This window comes from Talpa europaea (genome assembly GCF_964194135.1).
Source record: "Talpa europaea genome assembly, chromosome: X".
Classification (NCBI taxonomy): Eukaryota; Metazoa; Chordata; class Mammalia; order Eulipotyphla; family Talpidae; genus Talpa; species Talpa europaea.
In genome coordinates, this window is record NC_140081.1 from 55,931,216 (window position 1) to 55,956,172 (window position 24,957).

At 39.2% G+C, this 24,957-nt stretch overlaps 1 protein-coding gene across 5 annotated transcripts in view; it reads left to right on the top strand.

The window, feature by feature from the left end:
• Positions 1-24,957, top strand: part of DACH2 (dachshund family transcription factor 2) — a gene marked incomplete at both ends in the record, with an annotated part of 572,537 nt that overhangs the window by 333,206 nt on the left and 214,374 nt on the right. For all 5 annotated transcript variants that reach the window (XM_084259122.1, XM_084259123.1, XM_084259125.1 and 2 more), the window contains one exon: positions 14,710-14,822. In XM_084259122.1, coding sequence (XP_084115248.1) covers positions 14,710-14,822 — 113 coding nt within the window. The remainder of the gene's footprint in view (positions 1-14,709; positions 14,823-24,957) is intronic.

Here is a 24,957-nt window from a genome sequence, read left to right on the forward strand (position 1 = left end):
TATCAGCAGACTTTTAAACAGAAACCTTGCAGGTCAGAAGAAAATGACACAACATTGAAAGGGAAAAAAAAAAATCCCAACTTTCAACCAAGCAAGATTTCCCTACCAGGCAAGATTGTCATTTGGATTTGAAGGAGAAAGTTTTTTTTCAGCTAAGCAAATGCTAAAGGAATTTGTAACCACTAAACGAGCATTGTAAAAATGCTAAGGGGACATATCTACTAAAAGGTAAATTCAAGGTAAAAGTAGTGAATTGACCACCTCCAAAGCAGAATCAACATTGTAGGGTAAAGAAAATATTAGGCTTTTCTGCCCTTCCGCCATCAGGATAGATGATGGATCCTTGTCCTGAATGCATGCCTGATGGTGGGCACCTGGAATAGGGTGTGGGCATAGGTAGATGGGATTCAGCTGTGCTTTTAAGGGCGGCGTCACGGGGGGGACGCCAGCAGCAGCAGTAGCAGCACCAGCAGAACCAGCAGAACCAGCAGAACCTGAAGGAGAAGCCCAAGCAGAAGCAGAGAACGCCAGAGAGCCCAGATAGAGTGAAGACTTGCTGGGGGCTGGGAGGTCTGCCAGCCTCCCAGCCCCCCAGCCAGCACCCCTGCCTGCCATATGCCTGGTGAACCCCAAATAAAAAACCTGCAAAACTACTGAGGACTCTGACTCCTCCTTTACCCGGTCTGCATGGGATCAGAAAACCTGCACCGTGTCCAGTCCTGCCCCTTTACAATTGGCGTAAGTCGGCAAGATCCATGCAGATGGGTATTGGAGCCCTCCGAAGACCTGGAGGGACTAAGGAGAACAGACTGTTTGCCTTTGATGACACTGGAGGCGCCATGGCGGCACAAAAGGTGGACAACTTCCACGAGCTACAGGACGAGACCTGGCGTGAAGGAGACGCCCAAAAGGACCAGCCAACGACACCGGAAAGGACCAGCCAGTGACCCCTGAGGCAGCAGGCCATTGCTGATTCAGGGAGAGGCCAAGGGACTTGAACTGATGGACTGATGGACTAGGACTGACAATCCCGCCAGAAGGCGGAGGACCTTGGCAGGTTATTTTTTTTTTTTTTTGAGAATCTGGGGGTGGCCAGTGGGCCTTGATGGCCAAAAGCAGCCTGTGCATGCCCAGCAGCCAGGTGGAGGAGAAAAGCCAACTAAGAAGGCAAAAGCTGGTACTGATGCTAAGTTGAGAAGCCCTAAGTGGCTGTTAAGCAGCCTGGGTATGCTGAAGAACTGTGAGTCTCGTAAAATCACCTGTGGGTGATGCCCTGCTCATTCTTGAGTGAAGGTGAGGAGCTGAGGAACCTGTCCTTGGGGGACGGGTGGGGAATGTGGCTTGGGGTGGAGCTCAAGCCGAATGCAGAGTTTGGATCCCCGACCCATGTGATTGTGCAGTGGGTTGGCCTGAGTGCAGGGGTCTGCGAGTCGCATGGGTGGCTGTGAAGGCCGAGTGTTGGAGCGACTGCAGACAGAAACCCTGAGGGTTGGCAATTACCCCCAACAGAATAAAATTGCCAATCCCAGAGCTAGTGCATCCTGGGGGTGGATGCTGTGTGTGGCTTGTAGCCGAGACTACAGCCAGAGAAGGCCAGGAAGCCTGACGGCTCCTGGTGTGTTACAGTAGATGCCGTGAGTGATTCCCCTCCCTCGTATGAGCAGTGCCTTCGGCAGCAGATTTGGTGGCTCATCTGCTGGTACCAATAATTGTCTTTTGCACTAGGTTGGGGCCCTGCCTGGACTTATTTGTGTTCTGTTGTATTTTGTTATATTGTATTTTGTTATATTTGATGTATTTTCTTTTGTGGGCCATGGCGGCATTGTTTGCTTAGAAAATTGTATATATATGTATAGACTGTATGGCAGAAAACTCTGAGGGGGTGGATTGTGGGGTAAAGAAAATGTCAGGCTTTTCTGCCCTTCCGCCATCAGGATAGATGATGGATCCTTGTCCTGAATGCATGCCTGATGGCGGGCACCTGGAATAGGGTGTGGGCATAGGTAGATGGGATTCAGCTGAGTTGAGACTGTGCTTTTAAGGGTGGCGTCACGGGGACGCCAGCAGGAGCAGCAGTAGTAGCAGCAGCAGAAGCCGAAAGAGAAGCCGAGAAGCAGCAGAATGAACGCTAGAGAGCCCAGATAGAGTGAAGACTTGCTGGGGGCTGGGAGGCTGGCAGGCCTCCCAGCCAGCACCCCTGCCTGCCATATGCCTGGTGAACCCCAAATAAAAAACCTGCAAAACTACTGAGAACTCTGACTCCTCCTTTACCCGGTCTGCATGGGATCAGAAAACCTGCACTGTGGCCAGTCCTGGCCCTTACAGTGAGGATGTGCAAAAAGATGAAAATTGGCCATTTTTGACAAGGGATGGACCTTGAGTATATGATTTCACTAATTTGTGGCATATAAAAAAAGTAAAAGGGCCTCCCCTAGTGGTGCAGGCGGTTGAGCGCAGCACTGTGAAGCTGTCCGTAGCCTCTGCAATGGCAGTTCGATCCCGGCCTGCCAGTGAGGGTCCCACATGGCGCAGCAGACCTCTCCTGTCTCACCCGCTGCTCCCCTCAGCAGTGTATTTCGTCAGTCTGCCTGTTCTGTTCCCCGCTGTCTCTGGTGAATCCTCTCACCGTTCCGCGAATCTGGCCTGTACCCTGGTTATTGTATAAATTAATAAATAAATCTTGAAAAAAAATGGACATTTGGTGGTGGGTGTGGTATTGTAAGGGCAGGAAGGACACAGTGCAGGTTTTCTGATCCAGCAGATGGGGTAAAGGAGTAGTCAGAGTCCTCAGTGGCTTTTGTAGGTTTTTTATTTAGATTACGAGGTACACGGCAGGCAGCGGCACTGGGGGCCTGGGAGACTGGCAGCAAGTCTTCATTCTTGGCTCTCCGACCTTCTCTCACATTCTCTCTGCTCTTCTCATGGCTCTGCTTCTCTCTTGGCTTCTCTGCTCCTCTCTCGGCTTCTGCTGGCGTCCCCGTGACACAGGCCTTAAAAGCCCAGTCTTAGCCCAGGTGAATCCCATCTACCTATGCCCACACCCTACTCCAGGTGCCCGCCATCAGGCATGCATTCAGGACCGCAAGGATCCATCATCTATCCTGATGGCAGGAGGGCAGAAAAGCCTGACATTTTTCCTTACCCTACAGGTATGAAATACACAAATGCTGTGATGAGAAATGTACCTCTGAAACCTACAGTGTTTGTAAACTGTTACATCAATAAAAAACAATATAAGCTGACAAAATTTAAAAAAAAATTCCTGATTGGGGAGTCTGGCGAGATGATGGCCAAGTAAAGTACCCAGGTTTGCCTCCTCCACACATCCAGAAGCAAATTATGAAGTCAACAGCAGCTGAAAGATAAGTAGACAAGTATTTCAGAACAAACAGAATGGTGGAAAGGAATAGGAAAAATAGTTGATGTATTTGGTGCAGTACCAGGGCTGTACAAACCATGAGGTGTAGGGGCAGTTGCTGATCAGAGACCCTCTTCTGCTAGGTTGACTCATGGGCACATGCCCATTATTGGGGGCTTTGGAGACTGGGTACTGTACTAGAGAAGGTGTTGCTGAATTGGCTTGCAAGACACAGGGTGCACCATTGGAGAACTATTGTAGTAAGGACACACTGATGATTACACACTTGAGCTTGAGGTCTCTAAACTAGAGCAGTTGGAACTGAGCTGATAGGGAGAGCCAGATTGGATATCACCTGTGTCTCCTCATAGAAGAGGTTATTATTTGCAACCTGTGGCTGTGATTCGCAAAACACCCAGTACAGGGTAAGGTAAAAGTATCAGGCTTTTCTGCCTTCCCGCCATTAGGATAGATGATGGATCCCTGAGGTCCTGAATGCATGCCTGATGGCGGGCATCTGGAGTAGGGTGTGGGCATAGGTAGATAGCATTCACCTGGGCTTTTAAGGGTGGTGTCACGGGGGCGCCAGCAGAAGCAGAGAAGCAGAAGCAGAACCACGGGAGAAGCAGAGCGAGAAAGAGAACCATGAGAGAGCAGAGGAGCAGAGACCACCAGAGATCACCAGAACCCAAAGTGAAGACTTGCTGGGGGCCGGGAGGCCTGCTAGCCTCTCGGCCCCCCAGCACCCCTGCCTGCTGTATACCTGGTAAATCCCAATAAAAGCCTGAAAAGCCACTGAGGGAGGGCTCCAGGACTCTTCTCCTTTACCTGGTCTGCTGGATCAGAAAACCTGCTCTGTGTCTTCCTGCCCTTACACCCACCTTACCCCAATCCAGGGCCAAAACCAAGTTGTCTTTGTACCCCTTTGTAGGGACAGGAATGGACACAGTGCAGGTTTTCTGATCCAGCAGACCAGGTAAAGGAGGAGTCAGAGCCCTCAGTGGATTTTTGCAGGCTTTTATTGGGGTTTACCAGGTACACAGCAGGCAGGGGTACTGGGGGGCCGGGAGGCTGGCAGGCCTCCCAGCCCCCAGCAAGTCATCACTCTATCTGGGCTCTCCGGCCTTCTCTGCTTCTCTCTCAGCTTCGGCTTCGGCTTCTGCTGGCGTCCCTGTGACGCCGCCCTTAAAAGCACAGTCTTAGCCCAGGTGAATCCCATCTACCTATGCCCACACCCTACTCCAGGTGCCCGCCATCAGGCATGCATTCAGGACCTCAAGGATCCATCATCTATCCTGATGGCGGGAGGGAAGAAAAGCCTGACATTTTTCCTTACCCTACAACTGGTAATTGTTGAACAACCAAAAAGAATGCCAAAGGGGACAAACAAGCCCCTTAAAGCCACAGAACCTCTTGAAAGTCACCCTTGGAGAAAGTGGGCATTGTGCATGCTGCCCACAGCCCCTACAATTTGTCGTGTGGCCAGTGAAGAAACCTAATGACTCCTGGCATGTGACAGTAGATTGCCATGAGTTGAATAGAGTGGTTACCCCCTCGTATGCATTAGTGCCTTCAACAGCAGACTTGATGTATCGTCTGTGGTGCCAATAACCTTGACTTTTAGCCCCTAGGTTGGTGCCCTAACACCTTTGTGGACTGGGCTTAGTTGTATCCTGTTGTATTCAGTTGCATTCTGTTTGCTACTGTGGGTCATGGCTACAGTGTTCCACATTGGCCAAGGGAAACTTATGGAAGAATGACAGGGGGTAGACTGTATGAGGGGGAAACCCTGAGGGGGTGGATTGTAGGGTAAATTAATCAGGCTTTTTATGCCTCTGTGGCTATTACCTGTGACACTTGGGTGTGGGGCACGTGTGCCTAATTGTGGACACCTGGAGCATGGGTGTGTGCACATGTACAAGTGTGCACACCTGTGCCTAGGAGGGAGGGGATAAAAAGGCAGCATCATCCTGGGGGAGGGGGGCTCAAATTGCTGTCTCCCTGCTGGCTTATTTTCTCAGCTTACTGTTAAAACTTGTGAAGATAATGCCAAGGGCTCCAAAATTCTCTTTTAAACTGTTAGAACCAATGGTTAACCTACCTGGCCTGGGATGGTTGCAAAATACCAACCAAACAACCCAGTCAAAAAATGGGCAGAAGAGCTAAAAAAGATAATTCTCCAAAGAAGAAATGCAAATAGCCAACAGGCATATGAAAAAGAAGCCCTCTTAAAATGTTGGGATTTTTAAACTGGTCTAGCTACTTTGGAAAAGTGTGTGGAGGTTCCTCAAAACAGTAAAAATGTATCTACCATGTTATCTAGTGATACCACTCCTAGGAATCTACCCAAAGAACACAAAAACACTAATTCAAAAGAAAACCTGCAATCTTATACTGCTAAGATACGGAACCAACCTAAATGCCCCAAAACAGGTGAGTGGATCTAGAAGATGTGGTATATATACACAATGGAATACTACTCAGCAATCAAAAAAGATAAAATGCATGCCTTTTGCAGCAACATGGATGGAGCTGGAAGGGATTATGGTAAGTGAAATACGTCTCATTAGATTTATGCAAGCAAACACATTGCTCTGAGAAATTAGGATAATTACTGAAAGTTTTCACATTCTGAAGGTGTCAGAAAAAAGCTAAGCTTTTGTTCTGTTTACAGAAAAAGATACAATTTGCCATTGCTACAGGTTATAGCAAAAAAAGAAAAAGATTTCTTAAATCTTGAAAGACAAAGCATAAAACAAGTACTTTTTTCTGGCTATAACTTTCTAAATTTTATTATATATATGTATATATATATATATTTAAGGTAACTGGTTTACAACACTGGATAGGTTTCAGAAATATAGGATACCATCTTTTCAGGTTTATGCTACCTCACTGCAAAACCCACCAAGGCACCCATAGCCTTTCACTTAGACCGTTGTACTAACTTCTATTTTTACTTTACCCTCTCTCTCTGGTAGTCTCTGTTTTATAGTTAGATTTTTAGGGTTTGCTTTTGGTTTGATTTTTGCTGATTCTTTGTTTTGTTCCTTTATATTTTACATATAAGTAAAATCATGTGATACTTGTCTTTCTCCTTCCATTTATTTTGCTTAGCATTATTCTCTCCAGTTCCATCCATGTTGTCACAAATGGCAAGGGTTCATGTTTCTTTTTATTTATTTTTTTATAGCCAAGTAGTATATCATTTCGTGAATCTTCCATATCTTAATCCACTCATCTGCCTTTAATCCATTACACTGGCACTTAGGTGGTTTCCATACTTGGTTATTATAAATAATGCTGCAGTGAACATAGGAATTCATATATGCCTTCAAATTAGTGTTTTTGCATTCTTTGTTTAAATATGTAGGGCCTCCCTGGTGGCGCAGCGGTTGAGCGCTGGGTTGCAAAGCTGCCCGCAGCCTCTGCAGCGCCGGTTCGATGCCCGGCCACGGGGCGAGGGGTCTCACATGGCATGCAGACCTCTCCTGCCTCCCTCTGCTCCCCTCAGCAGTGTATTTCATCAGTCTGCCTGCTCTGCTCTCCCCTCTGGCTCTGGTGAATTCTCTCACCCTCCCGCGCTTCTGACTGTGCCCAGTGCTTGTATAAATAAGTAAATAAATCTTTAAAAAATATATATGTAGGAGTGGAATTTCTGGATAATATGGTAGATCTAATTTTAGTATTTCAAACAAAAGTTATTAAAATGTATATTGGTTCTCTATAGTTTATTTAGAACCATCTTGATCTTGATTTCTTGTTAGCGATTATTGATTAAGTTTTCCATAGTTTTATACTTTCTTATTTCCAAAGTATTTGTCAAAGTCATTCCCTCTGAATTTTTCTGAAAACCAGTTTCAATTTCCCTGCTTGCAATTGATTTGATTAGGTTTTCTTTTTCTTCCTGATTCAGACCTGGATGGGTGTATGCATCTGAATATTTGTCCACCTCTTTTTGGTATTCCAATTTATTGGCATAATTCTGTTCTCAGCCTTGGAATTTCTGAAATGTCTGTTGTAACTTCCCTTTCATTACTTATTCTATTTTCTTTTTGAGTTTTGTCTTTTTTATTAGCATCAATATTATTTTAAAATTTATTTTTATTTTATTTTATTTTTTACATCATTTTTCATTTGTGCACAATGTATGCATTTTCATCTTGGTTATAGTCCCCATACAATTCCCACCACCCTTATTTTGACCATAATCCTTCCTACCCCCTCCCCCGTAGTATGTGAGTTTTGGTTTTTTTAGAGGTATATCTTGTTTATCTTTTCAAAGAAGCAGCTCTTAGTTTCACTGGACCAACTTTTTAATTCAATTTAATTCAACATGATATTTTAATTATTTTCTTCCTTCCACTCTTATTGGTCTTGTTTCTTTTTCTGTATCCTTAATGTTTATATTTAGAGTTTTCTTGAACTATTTCTTATATCTTTATATAGGCCTGTGTTCCTATATATGACCCTGTGAGTCCAGCTTTTGCTGACTATAGAAGTTCTGTTAGATTGTGTCTTCATTTTCATTTCTCTTAGATATTTTAAAATATTTCCTCATTATCCTGGTAGTCATTCAGTAGTATGTTCTTTAGCCTTCACATATTTTTCAGTATATCCTGATTTTTTTGTGTGGGTTATTTCTACCTTGATATTTTTGTGATCAGAGAAGATACTTGATATGATTTTAATATCTATAAATTTATTAATATTTGCTATGTGATCCAAGATGTGGTCTTTCCTTCAGAATGTTCCATGTATGCTTGTGACAAATACATACTTACTTTTTGGGGAATGATGTCCTATAAATATCTAATAAATGCATGTGGTCTAATTCTGTGTTGAAGGCTGATTTACCATATTGATTTTCTGTTGTGTTGACCGTGTATTGATGAAAGTGGAATACTGAAGTCCTCTATCTTTATTGTATTGCTCTCATTGTCTTTTTTCAGTTTAATAGCTGCTTTATGCATTTGATGTCCATTTTTTTGATGCACATATATTGATGAGTATTATATGTTCCTGATTTATTCATCATTTAATCATTGCATAGTGCTTTACATGTCTCTTGTTACCCCTTTTAAATGGAATTCTATTATATTTGACATAAATGTGACTGTCCCTGTATTTCTTAGGGTTATATTTCCTTGAAGGTTTGTTTTCCAGTATTTTTTTTAAATATTTTTTTTAATTTGCAATTTTTTTTTAAAGATTTATTTATTTATTTGTTTGTTTATACAAGCACTGGGTACAGTCAGAAGCACGGGAGGGTGAGAGAATTCTCCAGAGCCAGAGTGGGGAGAAGAGCAGGCAGAAGGACCGAAGTACACTGCTGAGGGGAGCAGCGGGCGGCAGGAGAGGTCTGCGCGCCATGTGGGACCCTCCTCCAGTGGCCAGGGAGCAGCCGGGGATTGAACTGGCGCCGCAGAGGCCGCGGGCAGCTGCGCAACCCAGCGCTCAACCGCTGCGCCACCGGGGAGGCCCTGTTTTCCAGTATTTTTTTTAACCATATATAGATCTTTTGAGGTCAGCTGCATCTCCTAGAAACAACAGAATGTTAGATTTTTTTTTTTTTTATGATCCAAATGACCAGTCTGTGTCTTTTACTTCATGAGGTCAGTCCATGTACATTTATAGTGATTATTTATGCAGGTGGAAATTCTCCCACCATTTTGGCTTCAGTTATATGTTTCTATTTCATTGTTCAATTTTAGTTTTTTTTCTTTATTAAGGTAAAAATTGGTTTACATCCCTGCACATGATTTAGGGAAATGCGTACCACATCCCCCATACCATCAAACCACAGAGTCCTTTTCCCTAGGTCACTGGTCCAGCTCCCATGTTTGTTCTCACATTTTACTTGCCTTCCTTTCTAGCAGACTCAATTCTGCAGTCATATTTTAGGTATTTGTTTTGGTTCAGTTTTGTCAGTTCCTTCTCCCCCCTCCCCCCACATATATTGTACATATGAGGAAAATCGTCTGGCATTTGTCTTTGTTATTCTGAATTATTTCATTCAACATAGTGATTTGCAAAAATAAAATAGCATATTGGTGATATGTTTCATGACATCAACATTAAAGATGATTTTGGAAACTTGACTCCTATGGCATGTGAAATAAAACCAAATATAAACTATTGAGAAGACCTTAAATTGAAGCTTTTACACAGGGAAAGAAAGTATAAATATAAGTGTATTTAAAAAAAGATATCCTAATTAACGGGAGAAAATAGTCACACATTACACAGCTAAGAAGATATACTATATCCAAGATATACTAAAATTGTATTAAATTTAACAATAAAAAATCCCAATTATCTAATTGGCAGCAGATTTGAACAGCCAATTAATGAAAGAGGATAGCAGATTTGAACAGCTCAATAGATACATGGGAAATTTTTAACGCCTTATTAGGAGAGACACAGTTCAAAACCAAAATGAGATATCATCTCATGCCCATGAGAATGGTACATATTAAAAATACCTCCAACAACAAGTGCTAGAGAAGATGCAGACAAAGAGGAATCTTATTCCATTATCAGTAGGAATGAACTGGTATAGCCATTTTGGAAAGTTCTGGATTTACCTTAACTAAATAAAATGGAAATACGTATGACCCAGCAATCCCACTCTTGGGCATCCATCTGAAAACGTGAAACCATCAACTCAAAAATTTATATGCTCTACAATGTTAATGGCAGCGTTATTTACAATAGCTAGGACATGGAAACAACCTAAACACCCACTTAAAACAGACTGGATAGGGCCTCCCCAGTGGCGCAGCGGTTGAGCGCTGGGTTGCAAAGCTGCCCGCAGCTTCTGCAGCGCTGTTCGATCCCCGGCCACTCCTCGGCCACTGGATGAGGGTCCCGCATGGCACGCAGACCTCTCCTGCCGCCCGCTGCTCCCCTCAGCAGTGTACTTCTGTCCCTCTGCCTGCTCTGCTCCCCGCTCTGGCTCTGGTGAATTTTCTTACCCTCCCGCGCTTCTGACTGTACCCAGTGCTTGTATAAATAAATAAATCTTAAAAAAAAAAACAGATTGGATAAAGAATATGTTGTGTACACACAATAGAATACTATTCAGCCTCTGGAAAGATGAAATGTTACTGTTTATAGCAAACTGGATGGCGTTTAAGGAATTACGTGATTAAGGCAGGTCAGGGTGTCAAAAAAGATATTAGGTGTTTATATAGCAGACTAATGGACCAAAAAAAACAGTTTTAGGAACTAGCAGACAGTAAAAAAAAAAAAATAAACCTGAGGTTTAGGGCAAGGGAGGGGGCAGAAAGAGTTAAAAGAGGTTTAAGGGCTAGTGGTGGGGTAATTTTTAGAAATTAAAAAAGAAAATTTGGCAACGCTGGTTTCATTTAAAAGATAAGTTTAGAATCAATATGTCTCCTTTAAGATAAGTCTAAGATGTTACCTTACTCTTCCCAGTAGTTATCTGATTAAGAACAATAATAAGGGCCTCCCCAGTGGCGCAGCGGGTTGAACGCAGCACTGCGAAGCTGTCTGCAACCTCCGCAGCTCCGGTTCCATTTCCTGCCGGCCAGGGAGAATCCCACATGGCAAGGCAGACCTCTCCTGCCTCGTCCACTGCTCCCCTCAGCAGTGCTTTTGGTCTGTCTGCCTGTACTGCTCTCTGCTCTGTCTCTCACCCTCCCACGACTCTGGCCTGTACCTCAGCTCTTGTATAAATAAAAATAAATCTTAAAAAAAAGATAATTAAAAAAAAGGTTATTATTAAAAATGACTACCTGATGTTAAATCATGCAACTGATTTGCTATTCATATGATTAAGGACAGAAGAGCAGTACAAGTAGTATCTGGAAATTGTAGGTACTATGAAATAGTGTTTCCTATCATTAATAATTGATATATTGGTCTATTTACTAAGCTCTAATATGTGATAGACAACATGAGAACTCATTACGATACAGTGACAAAGTCAAATACATATTCTGACTTCCTGGAGCTTATGCCTAGTTGTAGAGACCCACAATGAATCTTACCAACGTCATAGAATTATAAAACTGAAAAGTATATAAAAATGGAGAATATGGTCCCCCTTGTTTATAGAATATTTAAGTACATATTATCAAGACTTTGGTAATTCAAATCATGAATTCTCCAATAAAAATCTGATGGTAGGAAATTTGACCAACTTTTTCAAATCATGGAAATTAAGGTGGAGCCATGAAACTAAGAGGACTCTAAAGCCTCCCAAGCCTGAATCAGCTTGTGGAAAAGAACTAGTTTAAATCATAAAATTGACCAAGAAACTTGGAACAGAACTAGTTAAACTTTATTGCTTTAAAAGTGTACTGTCTTTTTCCTGGTCCCTTATTTAGTTTTTCTAAATTCCTGCTATGAGTGAGACCAGTATTTTTCTTTTTCTTTCTGGCTTATTTCCCTGAGCATGATCCCTTTCAGCTCCATCCATGTTGCTGCAATAGCATGAGTTTATCTTTTTTAATTTCTTCTTCTAAAAATATTTATTTATTTGTTTGTTTGTTTGTTTATTTATTTATACAAGAACCGGGGTACAGGCCAGATGCACAGGAGGGTAAGAGGATTCACCAGAGACAGAGCGGGGAACAGAACAGACAAACTGACGAAATACACTGCTGAGGGGAGCAACAGGCGAGACAGGAGAGGTCTGCCGCGCTGTGTGGGACCCTCGCCAGCTGGCCAGGATCTAACCGGCCTGCAGGGGCTGTGGACAGCTTCACAGCACTGCGCTCAACCGTCGGCACCACCAGGGCAGGCCGGAGTTTATCTTTTTTGATTGCTGAGTAATATTCCATTGTGCATATATACCATATCTTCTTGATCCAGTAAAAAATCAAAATCAACTGTAAACCAGAGACACACTACATGGGGGGAGGAGAGAGTAAGATTAAAACAAGGGGTGTTGGAATTGCCTGGGGACTATAACCAAGATGAAAATGCCTGCATTGTGCAAAAATGAAAAATGATGTAAAATATATAAAATAAAAAAGCATACTGTCAACAGCTGGATCAGCATATGGAAATAGAGGAAGCAAAAGGCTGCTTACTTCAGGAGGCAGACTGTCTGAAAGTGATCAGAACATGAAGACATAACTGAAAAATTTACACTGGAAAAATACAAAGAGGAATTAGGTGGATTTGAATAAAGTTAGTAGATTTGAGTTATGAAGAATGAAAAGCCCAGGGCTTCCCTGTTGGCACAAGGGGTTAAGATGCAACCTATGAAGCTATCCGCAGCCACTGCAGCATTAGTTCAATCCCTAGCCAGGGAACTACCCACATGGCACAGCAGACCTCTCCTGACTCACCCGCTGCTCCCCTCAGCAGTGTATTTCAGTCAATCTGCCTGTACTTTTCCCTGTTCTGTCTCTGGTGAATCCTCTTACTTCCCCATCCCACACCTCTGGCCTGTACCCCAGTTCTTGTATGTATAAATAAATAAATCTTTTTTTTAAAGAATGAAAAGACCAAAAAAGCACTTACAAAGTACAGATTTGGTAAAGATTATTCAACAAAATAATGTGTCTTCTTCTAATAACTGGTCAAATCCTGATGACAATTATTCAGTACTCTTGAGATGCTTTAACACATTTGAAGTAAATAGCATATTTTTCTTATCATTATTCCTTAAACGAGTTAGGAATTCATAAAACAGATGAGGCCATACAGGGTAACACTGACTTAAATAGAATACATTAAGACCAAGAGTTAAGTAGAAAGAAAGAGGCATGACAGTTTATAAAATTGAGGCATTAAATGAGAAAAACAATTGTTCATGCTGAATTTATACACAATATTGATGTACAATGTAAGAATATTGCACCAGCACAGTATATGAAAAATGAATGGGTAGTGGAATCTCTGTGTAAGGTTGCTAGAAGTTGTCTTCATTGAAAGCTAAGTTTGCCTTTCATTGATGGATCACTTTGCTATGGCAAAGTTGATAGAATGAGGTTAATTTAAATGTCTTTGTGAACTAAAAGTCATTTTTGGAAATGTTTTCTATCTGAACCTCATATGTTTTTGAAGTTTGGTTTATTTAATGTAGTATTTTGTCAATAGCCCTATTTTTCAGCTTTGTAAACTGCATTTCTACTGAAAAGCAGCATCAATATCTTAGGCAATATTAGAATGTAATAGTCAAAATATATTTGGTGACTTGAAAGCAACTTGATCCTAATGTTTAATGACTTTAAGCCCCTTATTGTGAGTACAACTTTCAAATGATGTATTTAGTCCATTGACTTTATTAGGGTACAAGATAGAGACAGCAAATACTGACTTCTATTTCATTATTTTATTGATTGTCATTTGAAGCTGCAATTCCTGAACTGTTCACACTAAAGAGTGCAAACAGAATTGGTTAGGTTAATATTATAAGTTTAGCCTCAATTCATCAGTTCAAAACACCATCAATCTGTGAGAAAAGACAGCTTAGAATGGAAAGGTGGCAGGTTTTCTTAGTACAGCCACTCCATAAGAGTACACTGCTGGTTATACAATCTGGTTTTTAAAAAAAAAAAAATGGTAGAAAAAGACCTTACTGGGGACAGGGATCCCTTTTTCCTTATGAACTCTCAATAGCTGTGGAAATGCTAATAAACTTTAAGTCTTATTTTTTATATTTACCCATCACTTCTGGCATGCTATTCACAGACTTAATCAATTCATATTCTACATATCTTATTTCTGAGAATCACTATCTCAGATGTCAGTAGCAGATATTAATCCTAGAGATCAAGTAAATGTAGCTTTAAGAGTAGGGGATAACTTTGGGTTTCTCAAAACAGGTAGGTTGTATTGAAATGTGCTGGTTTGTAAATGGTATCTAAACTAGAAATTGTTTTAACTTTTGCCATAACTATGTAGAGAGACATAGTGGCAAGGTTACTGTTTTTTTAGTAATCAATGAAAAAATTTTATAAGCGGAACATAGAGAAAATAAAGGGTCACACAAAGACAAATACTAAAACCAACCCTTGAAAGCTGACTGTAGATCTGAGATATCTAGGCAGGGGAGGGGGAAATAAGGGAGAAGGATGAGGAGAGGGAGAGAGAGTGAAAAAAAAAATGGACTATGGTAGAGGACTATGGGTGTTTGGTAGTGTTAATGTTGTGGTCCTACAACTGGCGGGAGGGGGGAGGATGGAAATCCTATGCTGGCAAAACACTAGCAAAGATGTCAAACAATGTTACTTCAATAAAAAATAAAAAAGTTATTTTACAGGAAATTCTATCACTTTGCAATTAAACAAGATTTAGAAAGCAAATGTAGCAAGTGATAGTATCTTAAAAAGAGTTCATTTTTAACCTAATCTTTGTCTGTTTTTCAACAGTTCAAGGCCTGGCAGGCCTCCCAAGCGTTCTTTGGGAGTGTTGCAGGACAGTGCTCGCCTTCTGCCCCATTCAGTCCCAGGCCTCTTATCACCAGGACTTATCACTCCGACAGGTATTAAAATCTATCTGATGTTCAGTCTTGTCTCTTCATACTGCCCAGCACTTGAAATAAACTAATATTGATCTGATTGCTTTGTCCTTCAGAGTTTTCAAGCTCTCTGAGAGGTCACATTATTGAATTTTTTTTAGTATTCATGAAAACAGTTTTGTTTCTACAGTGACTTAAATCAAATGGACATGACTTAAAAAAAACTGTCATTCAATTGCACGAATTCCCTTTTGAGACCTTATTGGGTATACATATGTACACCTTTGTACATTAGAGCCAGGGTTGGGAGAGAGGTACTGACCAAATCAGCATTGTCTTTAAGTCTCCGAGAGGATGCAGCACACCTGATAACTATATGTATCAGTAATATTTCTCTTGTTTTTAAGGGTCTGGGCATTTGTATATATTTTCCAAGTTATTATTCCAGGTTAGAAAGTATAAAAATATGCATCCATGCAGCTTTGTGATTATAAAAGAAGAAAGTGAAAGTGAAATCTTAAGTACTGATTCAGTGTTTTATTGAACACTGTTAAACAGTTCTTTCCTGAAAATGCCATTCTCATAAATTAATATTGAACTTATTTCAGTTCTCTATAAAAGAACATAAAAATTAACAGAACATTTAAAAGCATAAGCTTATTTTAAATATAGCTTAAACTTTATTTTTAAATATTTTTAAAAAATAAAAATAGATCTACCATACGACTAGCAATTCCATGTATGGGTGTTTATCCAAAGGAAACAAAAATACTAACTTAAAAAGATTTATGCACTCCCCCATATTCACTGTAGCATTATTTACAATAATCAGTATAAGAAAGCAACCTAAGTGTCCATTAATGGGTAAATGGATAAAGAAACTGTTTTATGTATACCCAATATATTATACACAATGTAAAATATGCGTATCTGTATATAATATCTCCATATATATGGAGAGAAAGAGAGAGAGGGAGAGAAAAATCATGAAATCCTGCCATTTTCAGCAACATGAATGATACTTGAAGGCATTGTGCTAAGTAAAATAAGTCAGACAGAGAGAGATAAATACCATGTGATATCTTAATTGTGGACTCTACCAAAAACAAACTTATATATACAGGGAACAGATTTGTTGCCAGAAGCTTGGGGTAGGGGGCAGAAATTGGTATGGGGAGGGTGTGAAAAAATTTAGTGCAATTGTAAAAAATAGACTTAATCTTAATATTTCTTTGAGTCTTTAAAATTCATTTATGGTATTATGTGGCAGTGAATTTTTTAATGACAATCAGATACCTTCAATGGTACAAAAATTTATAATGTGCTCACCATGTATTGGGTACTACTTCTTAGGTAATGAAAAATGATATAAGTAGAAATCCTTGTCACAGTAGAGTTAGAAAGATGGTCATATAAACAATAATTGCAATAAAGTATGATAAAAACTATAGTACAAGTAATGTAAAGGTGCTGTAAGATCACAGATAATGGGAGTAACAGAATCAGTTTGGGAAATACCAAGAGAGATGGAAACTTTGGAGCTATGACTGGTAGGATGACTATTGGACAGATGGAGAATCAGGGGAAGATCATTCCAGGCAGAGAGACAAAGATAGAAATACACCAGTGAGAAAGAGCCCATAGCTGAATAGCTATTATATTGAATAGACTAAGAGACTGGAACAGAAATTTGGGATGGGAGATTCAGTGATACAGTAAAAATAGAACAGGAGGGGAAAGCCAGCTTGTGAGTTGCCTTTTTTTAAAATCATGTTTAGCAGTTGAAACAGTGGTTTCCAAAGTGTCCGTCAGAGATTTTTCTTACTGACGTAAGTGGAATTGTGAAAATACTTCCAAATTCACCAATTCTGCCTCAGAACTATAAATGCTCTATTTCACATAGGATTTTGCTTGAATGAAAAAAAAAAAAAAAAAAGAAAGAAAACTAAGTAAAAGAAACCCCTGAAAGGTGACTGAGTAAATGTTATAGAAAAACACTTGTAGAGGGTAGATAACAATGAAAGCAATGAGAGAAAAGAGGGTCGGTTGCTACAGTACAAGGGAGAAATATTGAGGATCTGAGTGAAGGAAAAATGTAAATGAGCAGAAAAGAGGTTCAAGAGTGGTTTAGTAATTAAAATAATCATATTTTATAACTGATTAAAATTGAGTTTGAGAGGGTAGGGTCCAGGATGATTCATGTCTAGCTTGGTTTCAGGCTTGATGATGCCATTAAGATGGAGACTTTAGGAAGAGACTTAGGTTTGGGGGGTTAGAGAATGAATCTTTAGATGTTAAGTGCTCATAAACAAATTCTGATACAAGAAAATAGCCCTGTCCATATAAATGAATATAGATATATAATAGTGTCTGGAATATATCAGTAAATTATAATCAGCTTCTTAACATCTAACAACATGTTGACTAAGCCTGGAATTAGCAACATGTAAATAATCTATCATGGTTTTGAGGGAATGTGTAGAGGAATGAAGAAAAGGATTTTAAAATTACCTTGAGTAAATTTCAAAGCTTATCAGTTAAGGAAATGTTATAATATATATTGTTATATACTAGACATGGGTGCTAATTTTTTTATATACATTTCATTTAATCTTTATAGTAGCCTTATGAATATTGCCTTTGTTTTTCAAAAAAAACAATCTATGGCTCAATGGATTAAATGAAATGTTTAGGGTAACAAATTACTTGAGTGGCAGGACTGGGTTTCATACCCAGGACTTCAGATTTCATAGTCTTTCCTCATCACCACTTTGTCTCAAGGTATATGCAAAATTCCAGTTTGATGTTTTCATCTGCTCATAATTAGTATAAATGATTCACCTGCAACAAGTAATGGAGCCTCTTCCTGGCAATAGAGCCTTGGCCTTCCCTCCTTTACTTTAGATTTACCACACTGAGAACCACTGAAAACAAAACTACTTTTTTAAAGATTTATTTATTGATTGATTTATTGATTTATGCAATCACTGGGTACAGTCAGAAGTGCGGGAGGGTGAGAGAATTCACCAGAGTCAGAGCGGGGAGCAGAACAGGCAGAAGGACCGAAGTACACTGCTGAGGGGAGCAGCGGGCGGCAGGAGAGGTCTGCGCGCCATGTGGGACCCTCCTCAGGTGGCAGGGGAGCAGCCGGGGATCGAACCGGTGCTGTAAGAGGCCGTGGGCAGCTTCGCAACCCAGCGCTCAACTGCTGCGCCACCAGGGAGGCCCGAAAACAAAACTATTTTTAACATTTTGCATGTGCCTAGAATGGAATGAAAAAGGTAGATAATGGATCGAGTGAGAAAAAGCATGAGTACTTTGGTCTAAAAGGCAGACAGTAGAAAACTATTAAACAGGGGAAGGAGGCAACAATACAGTAAGTCCACTTCTTAATATACATGAATTTATTTTATATGTCCAATAGAAATAATTTAGGATTTATCCATTATTTTTTATGAGACACACCACAACTTCATTAGCCATGATAATAATCAATTCTCAAAGATGTAGTCAATTTTCAATTTAGGTGTCAGTGAGTTTCATATTTGATATTATACTTATTATGAATTACAATTTCATTAGTTGTATTTAAATATAGTTTAAAAATTTGATTACTTTTTATTGAGGTGATGTTTGTTTAAACCACTCTATATGATATATGGGTATATGTTTATACCTCATCATATGTATGTTACCACACCATGACCACCAAAGCACCAATAATTCTCGACCTTAGTATATTCAGACTTGTCCCCCATTTGCATCACAGCACCACCCTACCCTTATGGTGGTTTCAGTGCTTCAGTTAGGTTTCTAAATTTTCCAGTTTGTTGGCAAATTGTTTTTCATGGCACTCTCTTATGATCCGGTGTATTTCTGAAATATCTATTGTAATTTCTCCCTTTTGATTTCTCATTCAATTTGTCAAGAGTTTTTCCATTTTTTCATAGTGAGTCTAACTATAGGCTTACCTATTTCATTTATTTTTTCAAAGATACAACTTTAGGTTTTAGTGGTATTTTGAACTTTTTGACCTTTATTTTTATATTTGAGCTCTAATTTTTGTTTTTTACTTTCTACTGGCTTTGGTGTACTTGCTCTTCTTTTTCTTGAAGTTGAGGCTTACAATAATTTATTTGAGCTGTTTCTTATTTCTTGATGTAGAACTGTTTTGTCCTATATTTCATTCTTACCACTGCCTTTATTGTGTTCCATAGGTTCTTATAGCCTTCATCATTGTTTGCCTTATAAACCCAACATCGTTTAGTAGTATATTGTTCAGTATGCACATATTAGTGTGTTTTTTTTTCAGCTTTCTTCTTTGTGGTTGATTTTTAGTTTAATAGCATTGTGATCAAAGAAGATACTTGCTGAGATTTCATCATGAATTTATTGATACTTGATTTGAGACCCAACATGTGGTATGTCCTGTAAAATATTCCATTTGTACTTGAAAAGAAAGTGTACTGTACTTTTTGAGGTTGTAATGCCCTAAACATATCTAGCAGGCGCACCTGGTCTAATTCCTCTTTTAAGACTATTGTTTCCTTATTGATTTACTGTCTGGTTGATCTACCCATTGGTGTAAAAGGGATGTCAGTGTCCCCTACTACTATTGTTTTGGGGCCAGTGTTGGATTTTAGGTTTGTCTTATATATTTTGGTTCTCCTTCTCTTGGTGCATATGTATTGACAAGCTTTATTATTGATCCTTGAATCATTATAAAATGTCTGTCACTGTCTCTTGCTACTTTTTATTTTTAGCTGTGTGTTTGTTTTATTTATTTTTTTAAAGATTTATTTATATGCATACAACAGCTGGAGTATAGTGTGTGAGAGGATCCACCAGAGACAGAGTTGGGAACGGAACAGGCAGACTGACTGAAATACACTGCCGAAGGGAGTAACGGGCAAGAAAGGAGAGGTCTGCCTCGCCATGTGGGTTTCTCCCTGGCCGGCCGGGGATCAAACTCATGCTGTAGAGGCTGTGGATTGCTTCATAGTGTGGTGCTTAACCCCTTGCACCACCAGAGAGTCCCTGTGTGTTTGTTTTATCTTATATAAATTTAGCTCTCCCTGCTTGTTTTGGATTTGCATTAGCTTATAGGATTGTTTTCTAAACATTTACTTTGATCCACTGTTTATTATCTCTAGAGCTCAGATGTATCTCTTGGAGAAAACAGAAAGATGGATTTTGTTTTCTAATCCAAGCAGCCACTTTGTGTCTTTTGATTGGTGATTTATATTTAGAATGATTATTGATATATGGGGATTTGCTACTGCAATTTTATCTTTTGTTTTCTGGTTATGTTTCTTTGTTCAATGTTTTATATATCATTCTTCATTTTGATTTATTTTATTTTGTTCATATAAACCAAATACTGGAAACCACCCATCATTATGAGAATGAATAAAAAAAGTACAGTATGGTCATATAATGAAATTGGGGGCAGAACCTACTCATTCACAAAACTATGTGGATGCATCTCACTAGTATAATTTTAGTATAAAATTAGCAGACAGGAGAGTACTGGCACTTCTTGGTACCACCAGTACCAAGTACCAGTACCCTCAGGTGCTGTTATCTCAATGTCCATCCAGCAATCTGATTTCTTTTTCTTTTTTAAAGATTTATTTATTTTTATACAAGAATTGAGGTACAGGCCAAAGATGCAGGGGAGGGTGAGATAATTCACCAGAGTCAGAGTGGGAAACAGAACAGGCAAACGGAACAAAATCACTGCTGAGGGGAGCAGCGGGCAAGCCGGGAGAGGACTGTCCCACCATGTGGATTTCTCCCTGGTCGGCCAGGAATCGAACTCGTGCTGCAGTGGCTGTGGATTGTTTCATAGATTGCGCCACTAGGGAGGCCCTCTTTTATTTAGTTTATATGTTTATTTTCTTTATTAGCACATATGAGATAAATCATATGGTATTTGCATTTTTCTATCTGATTTATTTCACTAAGCATAATTCCCTCTAAGTTTATCCACCTGGTTGCAATGGCAGAATTTCGTCACTTTTTAGCTCAATATTATCCCTTTGTGTATAATACCACATTCCCTTTGTACTCTCCTCTGTAGAAGAGCATTTAAGTTATTTTCAATTTTTGGCTATTACAAATAGTGCTGCAATAAACATGGGGGTACAGGGCCTCCCTGGTGGCGCAGTTGGTTGAGCACCATGCTGTAAAGCTGTCCGAAGCCTCTGCAGTGCGGGTTCAATTCCCGGCTGGCCAGGGAGAAACTCACATGGTGCAGCAGACCTCTCCTGCCTTGCCTGCTGCTCCCCTCAGCAGTGTCTTTGGTCCATCTGCCTGTTCTGCTCCCCGCTCTGTCTCTGGTGTTTTCTCTCACCCTCCTGTGCCTCTGACTTGTGCACCAGTTCTTGTATAAATAAAAATAAAGATTATTATTAAAAAACACTATTAGTATATAAAAATAAACACGGGGATACATGTATCTTTTCAAATTAGTGTTGTATTTTTTTATAGATGCTCAGAATTTGGATAAATTGATCCTATGAAGTTTTTATTTTTAATTTTTTGTTAATCTCCATACTCCTTTCTATAGTGACTACAATAATTTACAATACTACCACCAATTTATATAGGGCTCCTTTCTCTCCACATGTTCTCCAACACTTATTATTTTGTATCATGAAGATAATGGCCATTTTCACAAGTGTAGAGTGAGATCTCAATGTTGTTTTGACTGGCATTTCTTTAATAATAAGAGATGATGAACATCTTTTCATTTGTTTTTTTTGGCTAGCCATACGTCTGAAAAATTGTCTATTCAGATCCTCTGACAAATTTGTAATCTGGTAGGATTTTTGTTTTTTCCTGTTTCATGAATTGTGTGTAATCTTGGAAATTAGCCCCTTGTGTGATGTGTGGTGTGCAACTATTTTTCCCATTTGATAAGATGTCTTTTTATTTTGATACAATTTTTTTTTCTGTGCAGAAACTTTTTAGTTTGATGTGGTCCCATTTGGTTATTTTTGCTTTTTGTTTCTCCAGCTGTTAGACTTGAGTCCTCAGCTGTATCTATCAGACTGATGTCAAGGGGCACATCACATATATTTTTTTTAAAGATTTATGTATTTATGCATACAAGAGATGGAGTACAGGCCAGAGATGGAGGGGATGAGAGGATTCACCAGAAACAGAGTGGGGAACAGAACAGTTGGACTGACTGAAACACACTGCTGAGGGGAACAGTGGGCAAGACAGGAGAGGTCTGATTCACCATGTGGGTTGCTCTCTGGCTGGCCAGGGATCAAACTCGTGCTGCAAAGGCTACGGATTGCTTCATAGTGCGGTGTTTAACCCCTTGCGCCACCAGGGAGGCCCATATCACATATGTTTTCTTTAGTGTATTCATGGTTTCATGTTTTAGATCCAAGTCTTTATTTTGAATTAATTTTTGTATATATTAGATTGTGAGTTAGTTTCATTCTTTTACATGTGGATGTGCAGTTTTCCCAACATCTTCTACTTAAGAGATTTTCCTTGATACAATGTAAGATCTGGGCTCCTTTGTTATAAATCAGTTTTCCACATGTGTATGGTTCTATTTCCAGGCTCTCTTTTCTAGCAATCTGTGTGTCTTTTTATTCCAATACAAACTCTATTATTTATTGCTCTGTTGTATAGTTTGAAATGTGAGTAATACCTCCATTTTTGTTCTTTTTTCTTAAGAATATTTTTTGTTTCTTTGTGGTTCCAAGCATACTTTCATGATTTTTTTTTAGATCGTATTTGTGTGAAGAATGTCATTGGGATCTTATAGGAATTGCATTAAATCTGTATATTTCTTTTGGTATCATCATTCACATATGAATGAAATCATACAGTGTTTGTCTTTTTCTGCCTGACTTATTTCACTTAGCATAACACTGTGTCATTCCATCCATGTTGTGTATATCAGGATTTACAAAATATATATGCATGTATATCACATCCTCTTTATCCAGTGCTGATGACTATTTAGGTTGTCTCTACTCTTTGATGTTGTGAATAATGATGCAATGAACATGGGATTGCAGATATTTCCCAAATTGTTGTATTCATATTCCTAAGGTTAAATATCCAATAGTGAGATCACTAGATCATATGGAATTACTATTTTTAATATTTTGAGGAATCTGAATATGAAAAACTGTAATCAATATATTATCTAAATCTTGATTTCTCCAACCCCAAAGTCGGTGTTAATATCTGTCAGTGCTTTTTTTTTCTAAATATATTAAATTATTTAAACAAAAAATATCTTTGCCCAACTTTTTAAGACATCCTCTTATCATTTTTGCCCTGTATGAGAAGCTCATAGATCAGAAGCCATTACTTATTTAATTTTTCAAAAGATTTATATATTTATGCATACAGGAGCTGGGGTGTAGGCCAGAGGTGCAGGGGAGGGGGCTGAGAGGATTCACCAGATACAAAGTGGGGAGCAGAATAGGCAAATTGACTGAAATACACTGCTGAGGTGAGCAGCAGGCAAAATAGGAGAGGTCTGCAGTGCCATGTGGGTCAGCTCCCTGGCCTGGATTAAACTTGCACTGCAGTGGCTGCTGATAGCTTCATAGTGCTGAGACTTAACCCCTTGCATCACCAGGGAGGCCACATTACTTATTTCTGATGTAGATGGAGGATAATACTTGGGAATACATGCTGACGTGGTGATAATTTATATAATGTGTTAAAAATCTTTAATATGAGTCTATGTATGTATATAGCTAAACTTTAAGTATAAAAACAACCATTTTCAAATGTTTTAACATTTGATCCTCTCAACAATCTTGTAAGCTTAACATTAATATATGTGATTAACTGATGAGGAAAATAGGCTTTGAAAAAATCAAATTACCTGCCCCCCTCAGAGACAATATGGTATGGAACTACAATTTCTAAGTTCAGGTTTCTGGATCATCAATATCATATATTTCCTAATAAATTGAATAGCTCCCATGCAAACACTTGGTATTGAAATTTTCACCTGTAAATCTTTATGGTCATTTTAAAACTGTTTATGTTCAATACGAAAGATTAGATTAGATGTCTGTTTTTTTTGAAGAGGGAAGATTTGGAATAGTCCACATAATTAACTTGGTGATTACTTAACTTCAATAAAATAAAACTGATTTTTCCTTTTTTAATCATATCATTCTTATAGAAGTTTATAGTAGTTTATAGTAGTTACCTTATAGCAGCTAATATAATTAGATATGGCTATATTTTTTCTTCCCAACAAGTATAAAAATAATGTCTGAATGACTACAGTTTCCTTCTCCTACATAAAAAGGTAACAGATATAAATTTTTCCTTGTGACAATTGATACATATGGTTAATTAATTGGTATGATTACATTAATGAGAAATACAAATGTTGCCAAATTCAACTAGTCTGGTTGCAATGCTACTCCACATAAACAGCTCTAGCTTCCCCCTGTGTTGAAAGGATCACTGATGACTATACACAATCATTGTGATAAATGACATATCCTGCAGTGCCCTGCTTTCCATCTGGTCAATCCTCAAATCATCCCCAGGTGGGAACTCTCTTATGAAAATCACATAGTCTCTGGACAACTCTACTAGATTATTGAAAGACACATTTGCTTCTCCAGGGCCCATTCTTCAATCCCATTTCCTCCATTATATCCAATTTACATGAAATGAAATATGTGACTATTCACCTACTAGATGTACAATTCCTTCAGGATCTAATCTTTATGCCAACTTGCTTTTTCCAAGAGGAGAAAGAGTACATTTAAATAGCACAATAAAACATTCAATTCTACAATATGCCTGAGAGATGATAAGCTGCCTTGTCACTATTACATTTTATTGGAGGCAGTGGATGACTATAATGAAAAACACATTATATTAAAACTTGTAGTTAGGTTAATCAAAAAATATTGTATATACTTTCTAAAAATGTACACAGTATCAATCATTCAAGGAACCCCACAGAGTAAAATTCATTTCCTATAATTTTCTATTAATGGGGTAAATGGTAATAAGATTTAACATCTATAAGTATGACCCATATTGTAATAAAAAATGGGAACAGGGGCCTCCCCTGGTGGCGCAGATTGAGTGCTGGCCTGCAAAGCTGCCCGAAGCCTCTGAAGTGCCAGTTCAATCCCCAGCC